General features: G+C 36.1%; 1 protein-coding gene across 10 annotated transcripts in view; it reads right to left on the bottom strand.

Annotated features, from left to right (window-relative positions):
- Positions 1-20986, bottom strand: part of PTPRK (protein tyrosine phosphatase receptor type K) — a 571648-nt gene that overhangs the window by 424649 nt on the left and 126013 nt on the right. For all 10 annotated transcript variants that reach the window (XM_040474594.1, XM_040474593.1, XM_040474592.1 and 7 more), the window contains exon 2: positions 7115-7237. In XM_040474594.1, the coding sequence (XP_040330528.1) occupies positions 7115-7237 (123 nt within the window). The remainder of the gene's footprint in view (positions 1-7114; positions 7238-20986) is intronic.

Raw genomic sequence — 20986 nt, forward strand, 5'->3', positions numbered from 1 at the left:
GTCCTAAAATACCCCATTGCAAACCAAGTCATCAAATTATTTTCAAACCCTAAACTTTAGTCTGGTTCCTTCAGTCTATGAATTTTTCTTCTGCCATACCTGCTCTAATGAGACAGCAGATAATATATGTGTTTCTAAAGGCTGCTTTAGACAGACATGAGGCAACTGTTCATCAAATAACTAAAAATAACATCCAGGTAAACCAAAGAAAGGACAAAGTATCTCCCTAGGGGATGAGAGTATCTTGTAGGAAACTCTGAAGCCCAGCAGCCATTCCAAACAAGTCTCAGATCCCATTCCAGACAAAGATTAAGAGACAGTCACTTAAAACTTTTAAGTTTTGGAAAGAAATAGTATTTTAGATGAAGCAGTAAAAAATAAAAATAGACACCTCATTATATAGTGGATCTACATGTCCATAGACAACTCAAGGAAATGTATCAGCTACAATTGTGAGGAGAGTGGTTCTGTGACAAGAGTAATTTTGTTATTAGACAGACAAACCATCCCTGGGATTTATTCACTCCACTGATCTCTAAAATGTCACTAATTTTGTAAGGTTCATGTGAGGGTTAAGAAAATATATCATGTCCCTGGTAAAGTAAAAACCCTTAAGCCCCCAATAAGCCATAGCTAATGGTAGTAAATACCTTCATCTCAGAGATGCTTATCTGAAAAAGTGTTGAATGTGCACCAACCTGTTGTTTTCCAAGTGTCTCTTGGAGAGTTCTATCTCTAAGTGTTTTTCACAGAAGCCATCTTGACAGAGCTGGAGTGGTGAAGAAAGGAATAAGGGTAGGGATGTAGGAGTACAAAGCAAACAGATTCTGGGACCATTAGCTCATTGTGGTTGATTTTACATATCTGAGCACTGCGAAATATTATTTTCAAAATAAGAGGTCTATTATTTAAAAAAACTGAAAATCATAGAATGATGCATGACCTTACAGTTTTGAACTTGTAGGGTTTTCAGGCTCTGTCACCTTCTTAGAATCTAATGCCTATATCCGATACTTAGAAGTTTCCCCGTCTGTGTTAATGGACTTATGCTAAGCTATATTCTCTTACCCTTTCCCTCTCTCTCCTCCATGTCTCTCTGCCCTTCATCTCCCCTCTACCACCCATCTCTCAGTTCTCCTTAGGACCACCACAGAGTTTCACACACACACGTATACACACTACCTTTAGTCATATTAAGAGACAATGATGAGTAGATGACAAAAAGAAAACAAACCAGTATTTTGGCCTGATTTGCTCTATTCCTCTAACACAAACAAAACCAGTCATAATACTACAACTTAATATCTCTACACATACACATAACATTATTCTACAATCTCTATCATGTTCTGACTCTGGTAAATTTGCTGTCAACTGCTTCCGTTCATTCAGATGTGTGAGATTTTGGCAGTTATGACCTTGTAGAAACATGTGTCTTGTTATCAACTGCCTATAATAGAGTGGTCAAAATATTAGGCAAGGTGATCCACTCATTTTAATGAGTGATTACGGTTCCCAGAGAGATAGACTATAGGTTAGAAATAGTAAGTCAATGCAAAAAACTCCCTTGAAATTTCTCCTCAGGTATATTAAAATGTGATACACTGCATACATAATACTGTTTAGTAAATTATGACTATAAGTCTTCTGTTATAAAACTAAGAGACTATCATCGTAACATAGCTGAAATTGTATTACCTATAAAATGTTATCATATGAATCAAATTGTGGAACCCAACGTTTTATTTGATTTTTAACTACATCACACTATCAGAAGAAAGCCAGGCACAAAATCATGTGACACATGCACATTCCCTACTGAATACACAAACACGTTTTGTCTCTCCAAATAAATATTTGGAGAAGGCAAGCTTTATTTTAACAATCTGGCTAATAATTCAAGTTTAAATGCTGAGATTCAAAAAATAAAAGGATATACAGTTCTAAATGCAATAAATTAATATAAAGACATATTTATTAATAGCATTGTTCATTCCTCACCCTTCTCTGTGGAATGTATTTGTTCTCTACATTTTAGTTTGGGGGTCTTGACAAAGGGGTAGAATTGAGATCCAGAAGGTTCTTAAACTGCTGAATAACGCACCTCACTAGGTATTATAACAAAAGAGAATTGGTTTCTTACATCAGTCTTCAGATAAATTTAATGACAGAGGGCTTTTATTTTCTGCCATACACATAGTGCATGTGCATTTTATAGAAGAAAGTATAGCGATTTACATTATTGTTAGTGAAAAGTACCAAATTGAAGGTGGGATATGATGTAGTCATAATTTGAAATACTATCGTATGGGTTCTCTAAAGACTCTACACTAAAATTTAATTAGTCACTTTACAAAAAGCTGTTAAATTTTAAAAAAAGCAGTTATAAACACAATAAAAGTACTGAGATGTCAATCATGATACCTATTCTTAGATCTAGGACAGAACATACAGTAAAATGGTGAAATGAGTTTGTTTCATGAGGTCATAAGCATAAAAGAATATCTGACAAACAAAGTCACAGACACAGAGGTAATTTGAGATCAAAGAATAATTTCTAGTTCTATGCAACATCTCTCATTCTCATTCCAGGCTTCTGAGGAGTAAAGATTCGGATTAATTTGATGTGCAAAAGACAAAAGAGAGAGGGAGAGACAAATAATAAAGGGAATTCCTTCTTGGTAGTATTAATAACATTTAAAATTATATCTTAAATAAACAGGTAAGATTATAAAGGCAAAAGCCAAATATTAATAATTATGTAAAGTCTTCTAATTACATTAAAATGTGAACTGAATGTAATGTTCAAGACATGGGGTATTTTTTATTCAATTAAATCTTTAGCAGGGGAAAGAAAAAAATCTTTTTTTGTTTAATACTTGATCAAAGTATTTAAAACCACATTATGTCTGTTAACACTTTCGCCTAAGGAAAATGAAATGGCATCTTGGGAAATCAAAGATGAAAACAGTTTATGTTTATGAAGGACTTACAGCATAGTGGACAGAATAACACATACAAAGATGATACTAGAATAGTAATAGCTACAAGTGAAATAGGTAGAAAGTACAGTGGGAAACATATTTGGATGTGAGGATAGAAGAAATAGAAGAGTTCCAAGCCAATCAGAAAAAATCTTCCCAGTGCAGCGGGAACCTGAGTAGACAGTAAGAATGTGTAAGAATTTGGTGAGTGGATAAGTGGACGGAGAACTGTCTATGCAGAGGGAAGAGAACTTCGACGGCTCACAGATGCTCAAAGACCATACTATCTTTGAATGTTGGGGCAGGGATCCAGAATGGTGGGAGAGAGTTTGAGCCCATTTGAGATCTCCTATGATATATCTTTTCTCCTAATCTATAACATTTTTAATTATTAGTTCAGTTTTCCCATAGCATCCCTGTGAACACTTTGCTGCAACTCATTATTTTGCTTTATTTTTTTGCCAACTCTCATTAATAAATAAGACAGAGAAAAGTACAGAGTTCACAACTGTACAAGTTTATGGTTTTTTCAGTTTGAGCACAACTGTGAAAACATCACCCAGATCAAGAACTACAGTACTACCCATCCAGAAGCCCCTTCATGCCACTCTCCAGGCACCAATAATCCCTCACCCCTGCTAACCCCTCCTGCAAGTAAATAAAACCCTGACTTCCAACATCATCAATAGTTTTACCTGTTTTTGAAATTTATATAAATGAAATACAGTACATATTCTTTCATGCCTACTTTCTTTCCCTCAAGATTATGTTTGTGAAATTCACCTATATCATATATTGCAATAGTTCATTCATGCACATTGTTGTGTAATGTTCCCTTTTATGAATGCATCATCATAAAAGCTTATTTATCCATTGTAGTGTTGACAGACATCTTTGCACTGTTTCAATTTGGGACTATTATAAATACTGGTGCATTTCTGCACATGCCATTTGTAGAACAGGTGTACTCAATTCTGCGGGGCTTATACCCAAAATTGGATTTACTGGATCAATAGGTTGTATAAAGTACTTGTACTGATTTATACTCCAACCAGTAGTACATGAGAGTTTCACTTGCTCCATACTCTTACAACCACTTGAAATTTTGATTACCATCTTTATGCTGAGTATGTAGCAGTTTCTCATTGTGGTTTTAATTCACATATTCTTGGTGACTGAGTTGGGAAGATGCTCATATTTTCATATGATTTTTGGCCATTATCCTAATACCAAATGGCCTAAATTCACTCTTTTGCATACTATTGTTAATGAACTTAACAGGGCTTCCAGCCACCATCACTGTCAACTGACAAAGGGAGTGTGGAGGCTAGCAACTGCTGAAGAACATTCGAAGCAATTATTGATAGCAGTATGTCTCTAGAAAACAATTTTCTTCTTTCCTCTTGTCTTCTATTCATCTTGATTCTTCTCTTATTCTAATCTATGTGCCCACCCTATCTTTCTTCTTCCCTTCTGTGTTTCCGGTCCAAAAAGGTCAATAAACAAAAGCCAATAAAAAGTGTGCAAGTAGTGTCTAGAGAGTTCAGTAGATCACTAACAAGTTTGTATCTGACACTTAGATTTCTTACTTGAGGGTTGTCCAATTTTTGAGGAGTTTTGTTTGTTTATTTTTTTTTATAAATGAAACAAGTCAGCATGCTTGACTATATATTTGAAAATAAATGGATCATTCACCAAATTGTAATAGGATAAATATAAATATCTCCCTTTTTTATAACTTATGAACAATGTCTAATGAGTATTTTAAAGAAATATCAGAAGGAAAATGGAAAAAAAAACCAGATTCTCTTGTAAAAAGAGAACAATAAAAGAAGAATATACACATGGGTGCTTTATTTCACTTTCCCTAAAGACCAAATACAAGTCACATTCGGCAAAAATAAAGTAGTCATGACCTTTTCCCTCTTCTGCATGATTAATTACTTAATGTCCTATTAATTGGAAGATGTGGCTGAATTTCAAACACTTTCATTTTCGGTGCATATCATCCTGTACTGTAACCACCGATTAAGCTGTTCATCAAAGGTGAGCCAACAAGGTCATCTGAGCAGTATCTCTTCAGCTATTCATTATCCATCTTCAATGATAATTAACAATGGTAACATTTCCATAAATCAACATCTTTCTGATTATTCTCTGATGATAAACAGTCAAAATGTGTGCATCTCAGCCCACCCCTTTTAATTTTATATTAAAAAAAAATTCTAAATATACCACAGAGAAAGCTCAAGTGAAATGTTACAGAAGTTTCTTTAATTAAAATGTACGAAGAAAATAAGGCTATGTATCTTTCAAAGAAAAACATAAACCTACATACAAAACTAAAGTAGACTGCTGACCACATAGGGGTCAGACATAAGAAGCAAAGGGTTTCAGCCACCTACTACCAATTTCTTCCTCTGGCAAGAAAATATGGCTCAGGTCAGCTTCAGAGATAACCATTTATTTGCCTACTCAGCCATGGAAGGTGACAATTTAAACAGAAAGCAGATTTAATTCACCTTACTCTCAATACACGCATTACAGTGTGGACCAATAAAACAACTTTTCAGTGGATATAATTACTATATTCCAAACCATAATGTGGAAATGTAATTTTTAGGTTTGGTTCGGTTTACTTTGTATACTTGCTGTGTGTTGTTGTTTATTCTTGATGTATTTAACTTTTTGGCTTTTTAAATCATATTGGTTAGTAAATGCAGAAATGTTATTGGTAAAATATGCTTCTTTGCTTCACTTGTATTGACATTTTCATATGCAATATCTATGTCTAAAACGGTCATATCTAGGGGCGCCTGGGTGGCGCAGTCGGTTGGGCGTCCGACTTCAGCCAGGTCACGATCTCGCGGTCCATGAGTTCGAGCCCCGCGTCAGGCTCTGGGCTGATGGCTCGGAGCCTGGAGCCTGTTTCCGATTCTGTGTCTCCCTCTCTCTCTGCCCCTCCCCCATTCATGCTCTGTCTCTCTCTGTCCCAAAAATAAATAAACGTTGAAAAAAAAATTTTTTTTAAAACGGTCATATCTAAAATTCACTCACTATAGGAAGGTCTTTCTCAACTTGTAGAAAATTATTTATAAAGTATTTTTAAAATAACATAATAAGGGTACTGAAAATCTGTGTTAAAACTTAAGTTATTAGTAATAGATAATCGGCCTATCAATTACATATGATTATATCTTACTACACAGCATATTAATATATTACATTTTTAAACATTAGATTGTATGCTACTATATACACATGATTACATAAAATATATATTTATAAATTGTACTTATTTCTAAATATTGGAAGGAAAATAGTTCATGCTTTTTACAATTTTATTTTATTATTCCTGTTTACATTTTCAATTTTTACAATTTAATAAGTTACTGCTAAACATATATACACAGAGCTTGGAATTAGTCCCAAGTTAATATGTAGAATTAAAGGCACATATTCTAGTCTGGTAGTACTAATAAATAATAGTACTATGAAATGATATGTACATATTATACCCTATGCTAATGTGTTTTTCACAAGTAAGAGAAAACACAACTCAAACTGGCTTAACCAGTAAGAAGATGTATTATTTCACGAAACCAGAAATCAAGGGACATATTTTTGTCTCCTGGCTGCCTCTCCCCAGAGCCACTGCCATGCTCAAGAGCAGAGTGACAATGAGATAAGTTTTCTCCCCATCATGGAAAAGAAATCCTTCCTTTCAGTCTGATTGGACTAAACCTATATAATTCAACTGAGTAGTACGAAGTGAGCTGATCTTCATCTTAGATTATTTTTAAAGTATTTTGTTTGTTCTGCTTTTATAGGTACCCCCCTTGATTTTGTTTCCATTTTGCTTCTTTTTTAAATTGGGGGAAAAAAACACACAAATACTTCTATTTTTCCAATCAGAGATAATAACAAAGATACAGTGAGCATTCTTGAACATAAGATTATAGAAAGTTATCGAAGAAAAGTCAAAGTCAACAATAAGGCTCTGAGATGTGGTGAAGTAGCCTGACCACAGTAGTTTACTATAACAAATGACTGTGTTACACCCAAAGCAAGAAAATGCTACATATTCCAAAGCCATTCGCCCAACATTGGGAACACAGACTGATTCTCACCTTGAGGCATCTCAGGTGGCAGATAATGAGGTTCTTGGGCACTAACATGTACCCATTCGAAGTCATCATATAGATCCTGGTGGTAATCACAGGCCCCTGGACCATCATCAAAAGTACAGCCACCTGAAAGAAGAAGAGAACGATTACCATTACATTCTACACAGATTTGCTAAAAATTGAGAATGTGCTGGAGAAGGAAAGATTATATTGAAATATGTAAAATGGCACTCTTAATAATAAATGGTACTCCTGTTTTTGACTATCCTCATTAAATTTTCATATAAAATGAATTTCTATCAGTAGTTTCTGTTTGATTAAGAAATAAGTTTGAGCCTCAGAAGGAAGGCTGAGGTGCAGATTTTGAAGAATAAAAAATAGTAGAGGGGGCGCCTGGGTGGCTCAGTCGGTTAAGCGTCTGACTTCGGCTCAGGTCACGATCTCACGGTTGGTGGGTTCGAGACCCGCGTCGGGCTCTGTGCTGACAGCTTGGAGCCTAGAGCCTGCTTCGGATTCTGTGTCTCCCTCTCTCTCTGCCCCTCCCCAGCTCATGCTAATACTCTGTCTCTGTCAAAAATAAATAAACTTAAAAAAAAAATCGTAGAGGATACTTGTAAGTAAAGCTTCCCTGAAATATACAAACCACCTAAAATCTAAATAGATTATAACAACTTCAGTGAGGAGAAGGGGAGAAAGGGAATGAGTGAAAATTATCTTCTTTCATAATGCAAGTTCAAAACAGGTGAAGTTAATACTTAAGACTTACCAAATTCTTTGCTTTAAAAGAACACTTTGAAAGAACATTTGAAATGGCAAATAAAACATACAAAACTTTATGGTGTCTAAAAGTGTTTGGGGTCAGTGATACATTCTTCCATACTTTATCTAGATTACTTTCATAGAACTTAAAAGGGAAAAAACTAAAACATAAACCTGATCAGATTAGTCGATCATCATTGTCACCTCTGCCACTTTATTTAACAACTTTTGTGGGTTTTTTTTTTTTTTTTAATGGAGGTAGGCTTTCCCCTTTACATCAGTCATTTTCCTGGGTTTATTCTCAGGGGTAATTTTTTGGTATAAGTGGAATGATTACTTACTTCTGCTTCTCAACCTACATATACAGGCACACAGAATTCAACATACTTAGTTTATTCAATTCATGAAAATAAGAACTGGCCTAAATGTCTAATCTTGAAAGAAAATGGATTAGAACTAATGAAAATTCAGCAGTGGGTTTAATGAGAAAAACCAATAACCTATCTCCTTTCAAGTAAGTTATTTGTTTAGTTTCCATGGGGATCTTTGTGAAGAAAATCAGTGAATTCTCTGACCAAACAGCAGACTACAGAGTAGTAAACTTCAGGACTATAAATGCTTCTCTGCAAACAAGGAATTCACTTTTTTTCATCAAAAGTCTGTCAGTGTATATATGAATACAAGTACTTGCCAATGACAGAGACAAGCCTGAATCACCGGCAAAGAAGGCAACATCAGAGATGTTCAGATGACATTATGGCCCTAATAACCTTTTTTCAAAAGCAGAACATGTCTGTGGGCATCATGAATCATTCTTATGACTACATCAATCCTTTAAAATAACCAAACTTCAGCAGCTTGAAAGCTTAATAATGTCTTTTAAATATGCCCAAAATAGCCTCTTTATCCATGCTTTCATGGAAGATGATGTACTTCTTAATTTAAAATTAATCAATGAAGAAAGGTTGCTAGGAAATGCATCTTCACATAGCAAGGGGAAAGTTTTTCTCAAACTATAATTTGCTATCACAAACTCAAAATGACTTGGCGCTTTGGAACACATGCCTTCAGGGCCCCCACTGCCCTTTATAATAGTGTGAATGCCCTCTGTATGTAAATTTAAACTACCAGTGGAACCTACGTTGCCTCATTTGGAAGACAAATGACCTTAATTGCTGCCCTTCATAGCCATTGTTAATTTTAGACTCCAGGATTCTGATTAGCAATAACCACTACAACTATCTGTACAAAAGAACTGGGTCAACCCCTACTATTTGTTGTTGCATATTACTGCCATATCATTAAAGAGCTTTGGAAATAGTTACTGATCCACTTGATTGATAAGAAAATTCTTAAAAGATGATTTTTTATTTTACAGCTTACAGTAAATTCTAATCTAAGAGGTACCATATATCTATTTACCGCACATAGGACATATCAATAAATTGTTTGTGGAAGATTTTTAAATCTTTTTGTATTTTGTATTTCAAGGGTAATTACTAATGTAATATATTGAACTAGATGATAGGAAATTTAAAAAAGCAAGCAAACAAATAAAAACTGTTCCTAACCTGATGAATGGTATAGTGGCATAGGCAGACATGGAGTGAAGGAAGGGGGATATATATATATATATAATAAATATATATATTGTAGATATATGTATATATCTACACACACACACACACACACACACACACACACACACACACAGTGTGTTTGTTGTCTTATGAGAGATGGTAACAGTATGGTCACATAGAACACAAAGAACACAAGGTCACAAAGAACACAAAAACAGATGAATTGGCTACCTATACCAAGGTTGGTTAGGGAAGGCTTCATAGATCTAGGCCTATAAAGATGAGTAAAGACAATGCTGGGCCAAAATGGAGATGGGACTAAAACTAGAGAAAAAGAAAGAGCAAAGGCATGCAATTCTAAAGAAACATGGGATGTTGGGGGATCTCAACTATTCTCAACAATTTCTTTGTTATGAACATGTAGGAGGACAAGGAAGAAACAAACCGTAAGAGAAACTTACATACAGAGAACAAACAGAGGGTTGCTGGAGGGGTGTTAGATGGGGGGATGGGCTAAGTTGGGATGAGCACTGGGTGTTGTATGTAAGTAAGGAATCACTAAATTCTACTCCTGAAACCATTATTACACTATATGTTAACTTTATTTAAAATAAATAAACAAATAAATGCTTTTTAAAAATAATGAAACAAATATTAGAAAACTAAATATGAAAGATTTTAGATATAAAATTTCTAGATTTTATTCTGTAGTTGTATTGAAGCCATTAAATGATTTTATTCAGGAGTAAGGCAAAATTCAAGCCATGTTATAAATAACAACAACAATAACAATAGAAATAATAACTCTAGGGGCGCCTGGGTGGCTCAGTTGGTTGAGTGACTGACTTCAGCTCAGGTCATGATCTCATGGTTTGTGAGTTCGAGCCCCGTGTCGGGCTCTGTGCTGATGGCTCAGAGCCTGGAGCCTGCTTCAGATTCTGTGTCTCCCTCTCTCTCTGCCCCTCCCCCCACTTATGATCTGTCTCACTCTGTCTCAGAAATAAACATTAAAGAAATTAAAAAAAAAAAAGAAATAATAACTCTAGTAGCCATGCAGAGTTTAAAGAGGAATGGAGGAAAAAGGAGGTAGATGTTTGGTTCAGCCTTCCAACAGATAGGACATAATATATCTTGAGATAATTCCATTACATAACAATCCTGTTTACCATTTAAGGCTCACTAGAAAGTCTCACAAAGTCTTCTAATACATGGTCTTAAATACACATGTTCCTGAGTTTAAGAGATTTTTATACATAGCATTAATACCTACTTAAATGAGAATTATCTCGGTAAGTTTCTAATTCATAAAAACATAACTCATGAATTTAAAGTTTCTCTGAAACTAGATGGCAGAACAAAAGGAGGAAATCCTTAAGTGATGTTCAAGAACTTTAGTTAGGCAGAGGGAATGAGAAATGAGTAAGGAAACAGCTTATGTTTCAGTTGTTGTATTTGCCACAAGTAACTACAATGAGTATCTGCAAATCATGTCAGAGAAACAGCAGCCACAAGTTTCTTGACCCATGGAGTAAAACTACTTCTTTAGTGTCATTTCACAGATTGCCAATTCCTCTACAGCCATCAGTTAGCTAAGGGACAGACAGATCTATCACCGCAATGGTCTGCTTCCACGACAGCAACCCACTGATGGGGCTTTGCAAACTGTTCACCTGAAGAGAAAAATCAAGCTCATTTGAATTTGCCTGAATTTCTTTCCATTCCTAAGCTGCTCACTGAAAGAACTGGTACTGAGAAACATTAATATCCCAACCCCAAAACTCTACTGCCTCAACATCCAGTATTTAGATTCTTGAGTGTTTATTTAAATAGATGGTGGCAAACTCTATGAGAGAGCATGGAAATAGAGACGCTCTCTGTGGAATGCTGAACTCAAATCCTTTCTGACGTCAAACTTTTCCATAAAAGCCACTGTTGGGTTCATTTAAAACAAAGTTAAGGGGTGCCTGGGTGGCTCAGTCGGTTGAGCGTCAGACTTCAGCTCAGGTCATGATCTCATGGTTTGTGGTTTCGAGCCCCACATCAGGCTCTGTGCTGACAGCTCAGAGCCTGGAGTCTGCTTCGGATTCTGGGTCTCCCCGTCTCTCTCTGCTCCTCCCCTGCTCGCTCTCTATCTCTGTCTCTCAAAGATAAATAAAAATGTTAAAAAAATATTAAAAAAAAAACAAAGTTAAATAGGTGAAAAATAAAAAGTCAGTAGAGCTCTGGACAGCTCTGAACATTTTGTGAAAGACATTGTTTTATTATTTTTAATTTTATTTAAATCCAAGTTAGTTAACATATAGTGTAATAATGGTTTCAGGAGTAAAATTTAGTGATTTATCACTTACATATAACACCCAGTGCTCATCCCAACAAGTGTCCTCCTTAATACCCATTACTCATTTAGCCCATCCCCCCACCCACCTCCCTTCCAGCAACTCTCAGTTTGTTCTCTGTATTTAAGGGCATTATTTTAAAAGATATTGCACTAGGATCTCCCACATTCTGTCCTCCAGGGCACCCATGCAGTCATAATTTTCTCACTGAGTATAACAGCAAGAAACATAGAGGATTTTCTTTCATGGCTCTTTACTATATATATAAAGAACAAGCTTCATTTAGTTAAAGACACAGAATATTGTTCTTTTTATTTTCTTAAATAGTTTGGAATATACAAGGTTGTTTTGTTTACAGAGAGAGCATGAGCAGGGGTAGGGGTAGAGGGAGAGAAAGAGAGAGGGAGAGGGGGAGAGGGGGAGAGAGGGAGGGGGGGAGAGAGAGAGAGAGAGAGAGAGAGAGAGAGAGAGAGAGAGAGAAGCTTAAGCAGGCTCAAGCTGAGCCCCATACAGGGCTCGATCTCATGATGAGATCATGACCTGAGCTGAAAACAAGAGTTGGATGCTTAACCAACTGAGCCACCCAGGCCCCCCAGAATATATAAGATTTTTAAAAGAGGAAAGTGCTGGACAAAATATGTTGCCAAATATAACATCTTTAGTACAGTTGTTTTATGATCTTCAAAAATGGACAAACTAATCTTTTCCAATTGTGAATTAAGCTGTGTTCACAAATTTGCTCATGTAAGCGATCATCAACTTTGGAACAAAAATAAGGATTTGTGTTAAAAACACAAATAAGGATTAATTCATGTTACCTGAGGACACATACAATGAAAGGAACAATCCAAATGACAGCCCTGCCTTAGTTTAAAGCTACGTTCTCTTTTCTGCTTATTATGGATCTTTGATAAGAAATACAATTGCTGAGAAGTCTGTTTTGCTTGCTGTTTGCTACGAGCATTGTGAAGCCTTTCCTGAATGTAACCCGCTGTGTAGTAGAATGGGTTGTAAACCTTCCTAAATGTAGTCTGATAGGTAATGGAATGAGTAATTGTACATAAACTAACCGGCATTTCTCGCTTCTGTAAACTTGCTTGCTTAGCACATTCCTCACCTACCCTACCCTCTTCCCCCTTCCCCCTTTTTCTTCCCGCCACAAGTAATGGACAAAGCCTTCCCGCCAAAGGACAGACAAAGGACGCCCAATCAGAGAACAACAAATGTCCTTACTTTAAAATCAACTAATCAGGCCCCTCATAATTTGAAACCTCCCCTGTGCTATTTGTCTCTGTCTATAAAAACGCTGTACCAACCCTGATCAAGGCCTCTTGCGTCACCGGCGACGAGTGCACAGGGGACCAGGTTCGAACCTGCAATAAACGACCCTTGCCGCTTGGCTTTGACTCACGACTCTGGTGGACTTTTGTGGGAGGTTTCGGAACTTCGGGCATTACAACAATACTGAATTAAACTCTGAATAGATCATCTCTATCTACGCTAATCAGAAACCATAATACAAGTTAATTGGTATAATCCCCAGAACTCATTACAAAGAAGCCAACATATTTTTACACAAAAAAATTCAAAAGCATAAAAAAGGAACTTATTACTAAATATCTTAAATGTAATGCCACTTATAATCTGAGTCAATAAGCCTATTCCCAGAAAAACAGATTATTAGAAAAAGGGCAAAAATTGATGCTTTTATATAAAGTTCATATTTCCTCTGAAATCTACTGGGATATCTTAATAGGTCTTTTTTTCCTTTCTCTCAACTTTACACTTCTGGGAATTACTAAGGATTGACAATGCCATGATCAATGTTCAGATATCTTACATCTACAAAATAAGCAATGTTTCTTCTCAATTTAAGTACTGAAATTCAAATAAGAAAAAAAAAATCCAAATAGATGCAAAGTACGAATGTCTCTGAGGACATAAGTATGAGTCATGGGTCATAATACATTGCTCTGGTTCAATACTGAAAATGATCTACTGAAGAAAAATTAGAAAATTTATGAATTAGAATTCCTTAAAAGACCATTACTTCAGATAAAAAAAAAAAATCTTTTGTCCTGCTGGTAACTAATTAGTATGTGAAAATATTTGAGCCTAGCTCCTTTATAAAAGAAAAGAACATGAAACACATTTGTGGAAATCCAAACCCATCATTTATTGATAGATACAAATGACTCTTAATGATGAGAGAAGAGCTCATTTCAAACACACCCATAAATTATCTGATTGTTCATCCCTAAAGTTCCATTTCCAGCCAAGAATATATGTTTAATATATATAATCCAACATTATTTAGCTTGTAAGACTTCTATTCAAATTGTCTATGATTCAAAGCAATGCTATACTCCATCTGACGGAGTAATCTTCCTTTAATAAGAGTGACTTAACCAGAATAGAATAATAACCCAAACTCACCCCCCTCCATCTTTCCAGAGGCAATATTAAAATCTCTAAACTTCAACTGATAAAACTTCAGTAATTTCAAGGAACTGGCAAATACCACCACTCACGTGGTAGGAGAGATGGTTTCTAGACACGGCAAGAAATAAAGGCTAAGCACATGCACAGCTTTGCTATTTTACTTCTTTGAGCTTCAGTTTCTACCCTAATAAAATCAGGACAATAAGAGCCACAGTACAGTTGTACGAAAATTAATGGCAATGCATAAAAAGCCCCTAGCGTGTAGCAAGTTTTCTTCACAGAGCCCTTATTTTCTCATGTCCCATTCTTGACACTTTATTATCTATATATGCCATACAGATGCACACTTACGCACATATCTAAGTGCTAAACCTAAATGAGAAAGGAACTTATAGTTTCCGTGTAATTTACCCAAAAAGTCTAAAGCGTTCCCATAAAAGCAGTATTACCATATTACCATCATCAGATATGCTTACAGTTAGGAAGTACCTTCCTTTAGATCAGAGGTCAGTAAATTCTATCTGTAAAAACAAGTGAATAAATATTTTAGGTTTTGCAGGCTGTACCATTTCTGTCCCAACTATATAACTCTGTCATTGGAGCAAGAAAGCAGCCACGGACAATACCTAACAAATGCATATGGATGTATTCAAATTAAATTTTATTTACAAAAATGGCTATAGCAGACTGGATTTGGGCTGTGGGCCACAGTCACCAATCCCTGGTTTTAGATCACTCCATCCTAAGCACTCTTGAAAATTATAGGTAGTATATAGTCTGATTCAAAGCTTACACCCAAGGATCTTTGATTTCTGCACCACCTCCATATGGCTCAATTTTTTTCCCCATATATCAAGATGAGGTCCACAGCCAGGAAACTAAACTGAATGGAGATTGAATAACAGAACTACATCTGAAATCAAATTAGATTACCTGTCGGGGCAGAGATTCCTTTCAGAAAGTTAGAATATGGAAAAGCTGGGGCGCCTGGGTGGCATAGTCGGTTAAGCATCCAACTTTGGTTCAGGTCGTGATCTCACGGTTTGTGAGTTCAAGCCCTGAATCAGGCTCTGGGTTTACGGCTCTGTGCTGATGGCTCAGACTCTGGAGCCTGCTTCAGATTCTGTGTCTCCCTTTCTCTCTTTGCCCCTCCCCTGCTCTCTCTCTCTCTCTCTCTCTCAAAAATAAATAATTATTTAAAAGAAAAAGAATATGAAAAAGCTAAAGACACTTTCAAGGTCCTCTAAGTCTTGTTTCCAAACTTTTAAGACACAAAGGGAATATATTTTACATTGTGACTCAGTATATACAAGCACACATCATGCGAATATTTACATACAGAGTATGTGTAAAAAAAACACATTTTTTCAAACATTTATTATCTTTTTCTATGGATCTCTAATCCAGTGCTCTTTCTAGAAGTGAAATAAAATGAAGAGTAGTTGCATGAATCAGGGAAGTAGCTTTGGGGAAAAAAAGGCTAACTAACAGTCCTTTGTCTCAAATACATGTGAGTAATGTCCACTGTGGGAGGAGACTCAGAAGACAGTTGCAAGCAATCCAAGTTTTCCATACCTAATTTCCAAGTCTCAAAGATAAGCCTCTGTGACATAGGCAGTCCTGACAATATGGATGTGACTTTATCAAACCTCATTATGGAGCTAATGGATGATTACATGCCAAACGGCCATAGATATAATTTCACACATGAAAAGAGGTTTATTTAAATACAAATGGAATATATTAATGAAAGGCACTGCATAGTAGAAAAAAATAAAATTGCCCAGTCACAGAGCAAGAAACTATCAGAGCTAAGATCTGAACCTGGGCACTGTGGGTTCTTTACTCTTAACCCCTACACTAAATGGCTCCTCAAAATCAGGTGAGATTAGATATTTTCAGAATTATCTAATACAGCTCCCTCCCAATGGTCAAATCTTCATGACATTACTCAACAGAGAGCACATTATCTATCCCACCCGTATGATGGCGTGGTAGTACTCCATTGTTAGAGAATAAACTATAGTAAACTTTGAACCACATCACACATCAAAGTCTCTCAGGTTTGAGGTCACAGATAAGAAAGGGTAGCTATTGCACCGACCTGCAAAAGCCTAGCTGATTAACTAGCAACTTTGGCAAAGAACGTATTCAAATAGCGTGATTTAAGGCTGAGAATTTGTATGTTCGTAACACTCCTATCATCTTTGCTTGCTTGACAACCTTTACTTTTCACCTTATCTCCCCCAAAGCATGTAAAAACAAGTAGCATTTCTATCTTTGAAAACATGCAAATAAATTAAAAGCAATTTGTTCTGGCAATGTTTACAGTAGCCTTCACATTAATCTTAGTTTAGAAAACACGGTGTTTTTCCCCAGATCATTAATGTATTTACCCAAGTTTCTTTTCCTATTTTTTATCCTTTTATCTATTCCAGTAAAGCCTCATCTTTTTTGCTTAGTGTTAGATACACAATCTAGACAAACCCACTGAACAAAGTAATGGAGAGTAAATGTAGTGAAAAATAAAATTCCCAACTGCAGCCATATTTACATTTCGGTAAAATTGGAAAACCACCCAAGCTCACATTTAAACATTTCTTTGCTTTGTTTTGTTTCTCATAGAGGGATTCCTGGTGGGCTCCACCTCACCCCTATCAGACACATCCTGGTTTACTTCAGCCATTGCTCCAGACTCAGCTCAAGCATGATGGGTAATAGATCATTTTTCATTTATGAAGGGAGTTCTGTGAAATGCAGAAGCCATGTAAAACAGAATTCTGTAACCCAGCCTCCCCAAGGAAGGGTAAAGATCGGCTCTGAGGCTTTGAATTTAAAGATTTACATCAGATTGGCAAAGGAATCTTAAATATACTCAAGCACATTTTTAAGAAGGTCAACAATTCAGTTTCATAAGACTTTCAAATATACTTCAAGGAAATGATAACCAACTAATTCAGGTAAGTAATTAAAATGCATCTCAAAAGTAAAAAACATTATGTTGCTCATTAATATGAAGCTCCTTTCCTATCAAAATCTTTCTAGATTTGGTGTAATGTATAAGGCATAGAGGCCAGTGTTCAGGTTTTTCAGTTTTAAAACACGTTCTTAAGAGCAACAAGTTATGGTTCTTCCCACCATTATCTTTATTTAGAAAAAGAAATTTGGATATCAGCATTTCAGTCAGTCCATAAACTACTGATACTGGAATGTATTAACCGATTTCTCTCATTCAAAGCATCATTTCTACAGTCAGTTTGGCCTCTCACCAGGACCACAGCAAACAAGCCACTCAAACAACAAACCACAAGTAAATCACTCCATGAATACTGAGTGGTGTCAGAAACCATGTTGTCAGGACTCTCTGCCCCTTCCCTCATAAAGTAAGCATTCTCTGGGCTTCGACCAGAATTGTGCTAAGAATGCTACCATAGTCTTTCCCAGCACCAACTTCTGACCAAATCAGCAGCTGCAGCCTGAATCACAATAATTTCCTCTTCTCAAATTTCCTTTCTCAAGAGAGTGCGCATGGTTACCATTTAGTGGAACCACCACATACAATAACAATTTCTCAGGCAACAAAAAACACTGCTACTCACAGACACTTAAGTGATACGTAAGACACTGGTCATTCTGACCTAATGGCGAGAGTCTTCATTGCGAGAATGTTGTGTGAGGTTTTACACAGGGCCTCACCAAGATTGAGGCCTGCCTGTATCTTTGTTTGCTCATCTCTATACCAACAAAAAGACAACTTGGTTTCGCTCTCCCATCTCTACTTCCACCTACTGCATAGGAATGCTGTACCAATGAATCTTAAAAATCTCTCCACAAGATCCTACGACATTAAAGCTAAGAGCTGTACACACTCAGGTAGCATTAAGCTAGAGTTTTAGTTGGGAAAACATCTAGGTGAGATACTTATTTTTGTTTTACACTTCCATGAAATTTTTCAGGTAATTCGACCAATAATTTGGAGGATTAAAAAAGGGAAGGTGAGAATACAATAGTATCACATCATCGGTGGGCTTTTGTGAAAAAAGAAAGTAGCTCTGTGGTAATAAATTCGGTTGTATGTCAGAAATTCATGCTACCACGGACTCTACTCCCCAGAACTCCTAAAATGTAAACTACCACAATCCAACTACTCTTACATAATAAAAATATTTTACAGATGTTGACTCTGCCTATATTAGAATTTCAGATGAAATTCAAAAATATTAAAAAGTGCTTCAGTGCAAAAAAAGAGGTCTGGGCCTGGAAGAATAATTTAATAGACATAAGAAGTTAACTTTCTTTCGCTGCAAACTCAACGCAGATCAGGGGCTCCTGGTGCCTGTGACTAGTAAGTATGACATCTACAGACGGGAAATAGCCTTGTCTCGTCAAATTTAGATTGGCAGAAGCATTATATCCATTTATTTAACATTCTTACTTTAATTGTCCCTCTAGTTCTTGCTCTAAAACATAATGACTGACTTTAAATCTATCTAACTGCACAGCTTACTGATAAAGGCAAACACATTTCTTCAGCATGAAACATAAAAACCTGGAAATTTCTAATTTCAAATATGAGGGGGTGAGAAGCTGGCAAATAAGATTTGAATAATAGATTAAAGGCAGTAGCAGTGTGATGAGCATTTAAAGTCTAGAATCTGCTGTTCAGTAGGACAGCATTCCTGCCTCACTTCTCAGTTCAAATCATAGCTTTTATTTTGGAATTTTCAAATCTCTAAAAATAGATCAAATAAAAGGCATTATTACATCATGGACATCCTAGCAAATAATGAGTACAAACAAATTGCCCTTAATTAATGTTTCAGTAAACTTAAGATAAGCCTGTCATGCTCACTATCCAAGTAAAGACAAATTACAACAAAAGTGTGCATTTTTTTTTTGTCCGCATCATTTACAAAATGTCAAAGGATTGATAATATGTAGTATTGACAGTACATGGGATAACAAAGGAGGACAAAAGGCACTTTAAGGGGACAATTTGGTTTTATTTATCAAAGTTTTTAATCACTTGCCCTTTAATTCAGCAATTAAATTTACCCTACATAACTGTTCACATATGCGCAGTCTGGAGTCCTACATATACAACCCAGGACTACCAACACCCCCCAAAATGAAAAACAAATTACCTATGGGCTTTTCAACGACACCCAAAGACAACAAGACTATCCCCAAGCCCACAGGGCCCTTACAGCAATCGCGCACGCAGATAAAATCACAAACTTTGGACTAATGAAAGCTAGTAAGGTATTATCGTAATTAATTCACATGAGGAACCTAAATGCTGAACATTATCAACTGGTGAAGATAAAAGCCAACTTTAACAAGCAATATAGAATTTAGCAATTATTTGGCAAATGTTTAGACAATAAAAATAACCAAAAGACATTACAGAGGTAAGGAAATGTTGAATCAACAGCACAAACGGTAAGAAGAAAGTGTCATAGGAGATTCAAGGATATAAAAGTATCCTTTCCTAGCTACTAGCTCTTTGAACTAGCTATTTAAGCAGATTGGGAAAACAAACACAGGGAAACCACTTATGAGAAGTAACATTTTATGATAAACCATTCAAGATAAGAGTGATTATAGCAATAGCATTGTAAGTCGGCCAAAAATAAAATTATCTAGAAGAATGGCTTTGAGTATAACTTCCTAGTATTTTCCTGACATTTAATAACATAACTTAGCTCCTTTTCACTTATCACTTCAGCAACTTCAGACCTCATCTGAAAGTACAACCACAATGCAAAATAGACTAAGGTATAATAGAGAGCTAAACATGTCAAAAGCATTTCTGATACTTCATCTGCGAAGGACAGGTTTCTAACTGTATCAGAGAATGCATTTATGTACATGTTTCCACATGAAATGCTTGGACCATGATTGGGAGTATCTAGCTACTACTCATAACTGTATTTAATTTGAACATTTTCTAATAATCTATTAAATCTAATAAAATAAGTAGAGTAATCTGATAAAATAAAATCTATTCCTGGAAACAGCATTTTCACTTTGTGGAATATAATGCCATCAACTAGAGATATCACATGATAAACTTATTTGAGGAAATAGAAAAGGATCCTCCAACTTCAAGTACCTTCCTAAGTCCTCTTACCGCTCAATTTCAATTTTACTTTTAGTCTACAATTGAGATGTTAAGCTAACTTTCACTTAGATCAATACAACGCACAAAGGAAATAGGGCTGGAGGAACTAGGGCATGAAAATCATGGTATAAAGCAAGCAATCAGCTGATATTCCTAGTAGTTGCATTTGACTAAGACTCTTTCAGGAGATACTCTATAGAATAGGTAACAACAGGAGAAAGGGCTGTTGGGTTAGATAACTTAGGTGATAGAGACCTGAAGCAATGAAAGCATCCCTTGGGGGAAAGAACAGAAGGAGAGAGGGGGTTGTGCTGAAGACCAAGAGACTGAACAGTCCAGAGGTTGGAAGGGGGGAGGGGAGGGGGAATGAGGCCCAGATGGACGAAATAGTGGATAGTGGAGTTTGTGACCTCCTCAATCTAAATGGCAAAGTCCTAATTTGAGCATAATTGGCAGACCACTCATAATACCATGAATTATGTAAAGTTAAGAATTTCTAGAACTGCCTGTATATACACAGCAGGTTTTCAGATCAGCAGGAGGCATTCAGATTCTTGCTCAACAGGTTTTATTTTACAGCCTGTTGAGGACTACCACATCTAAAAGGACATGTGTGAAGTTAGGAACCCTCTTC

This window comes from Herpailurus yagouaroundi, unplaced genomic scaffold (genome assembly GCF_014898765.1).
Source record: "Herpailurus yagouaroundi ecotype Mexico unplaced genomic scaffold, PumYag 139, whole genome shotgun sequence".
NCBI classification, from domain to species: domain Eukaryota; kingdom Metazoa; phylum Chordata; class Mammalia; order Carnivora; family Felidae; genus Herpailurus; species Herpailurus yagouaroundi.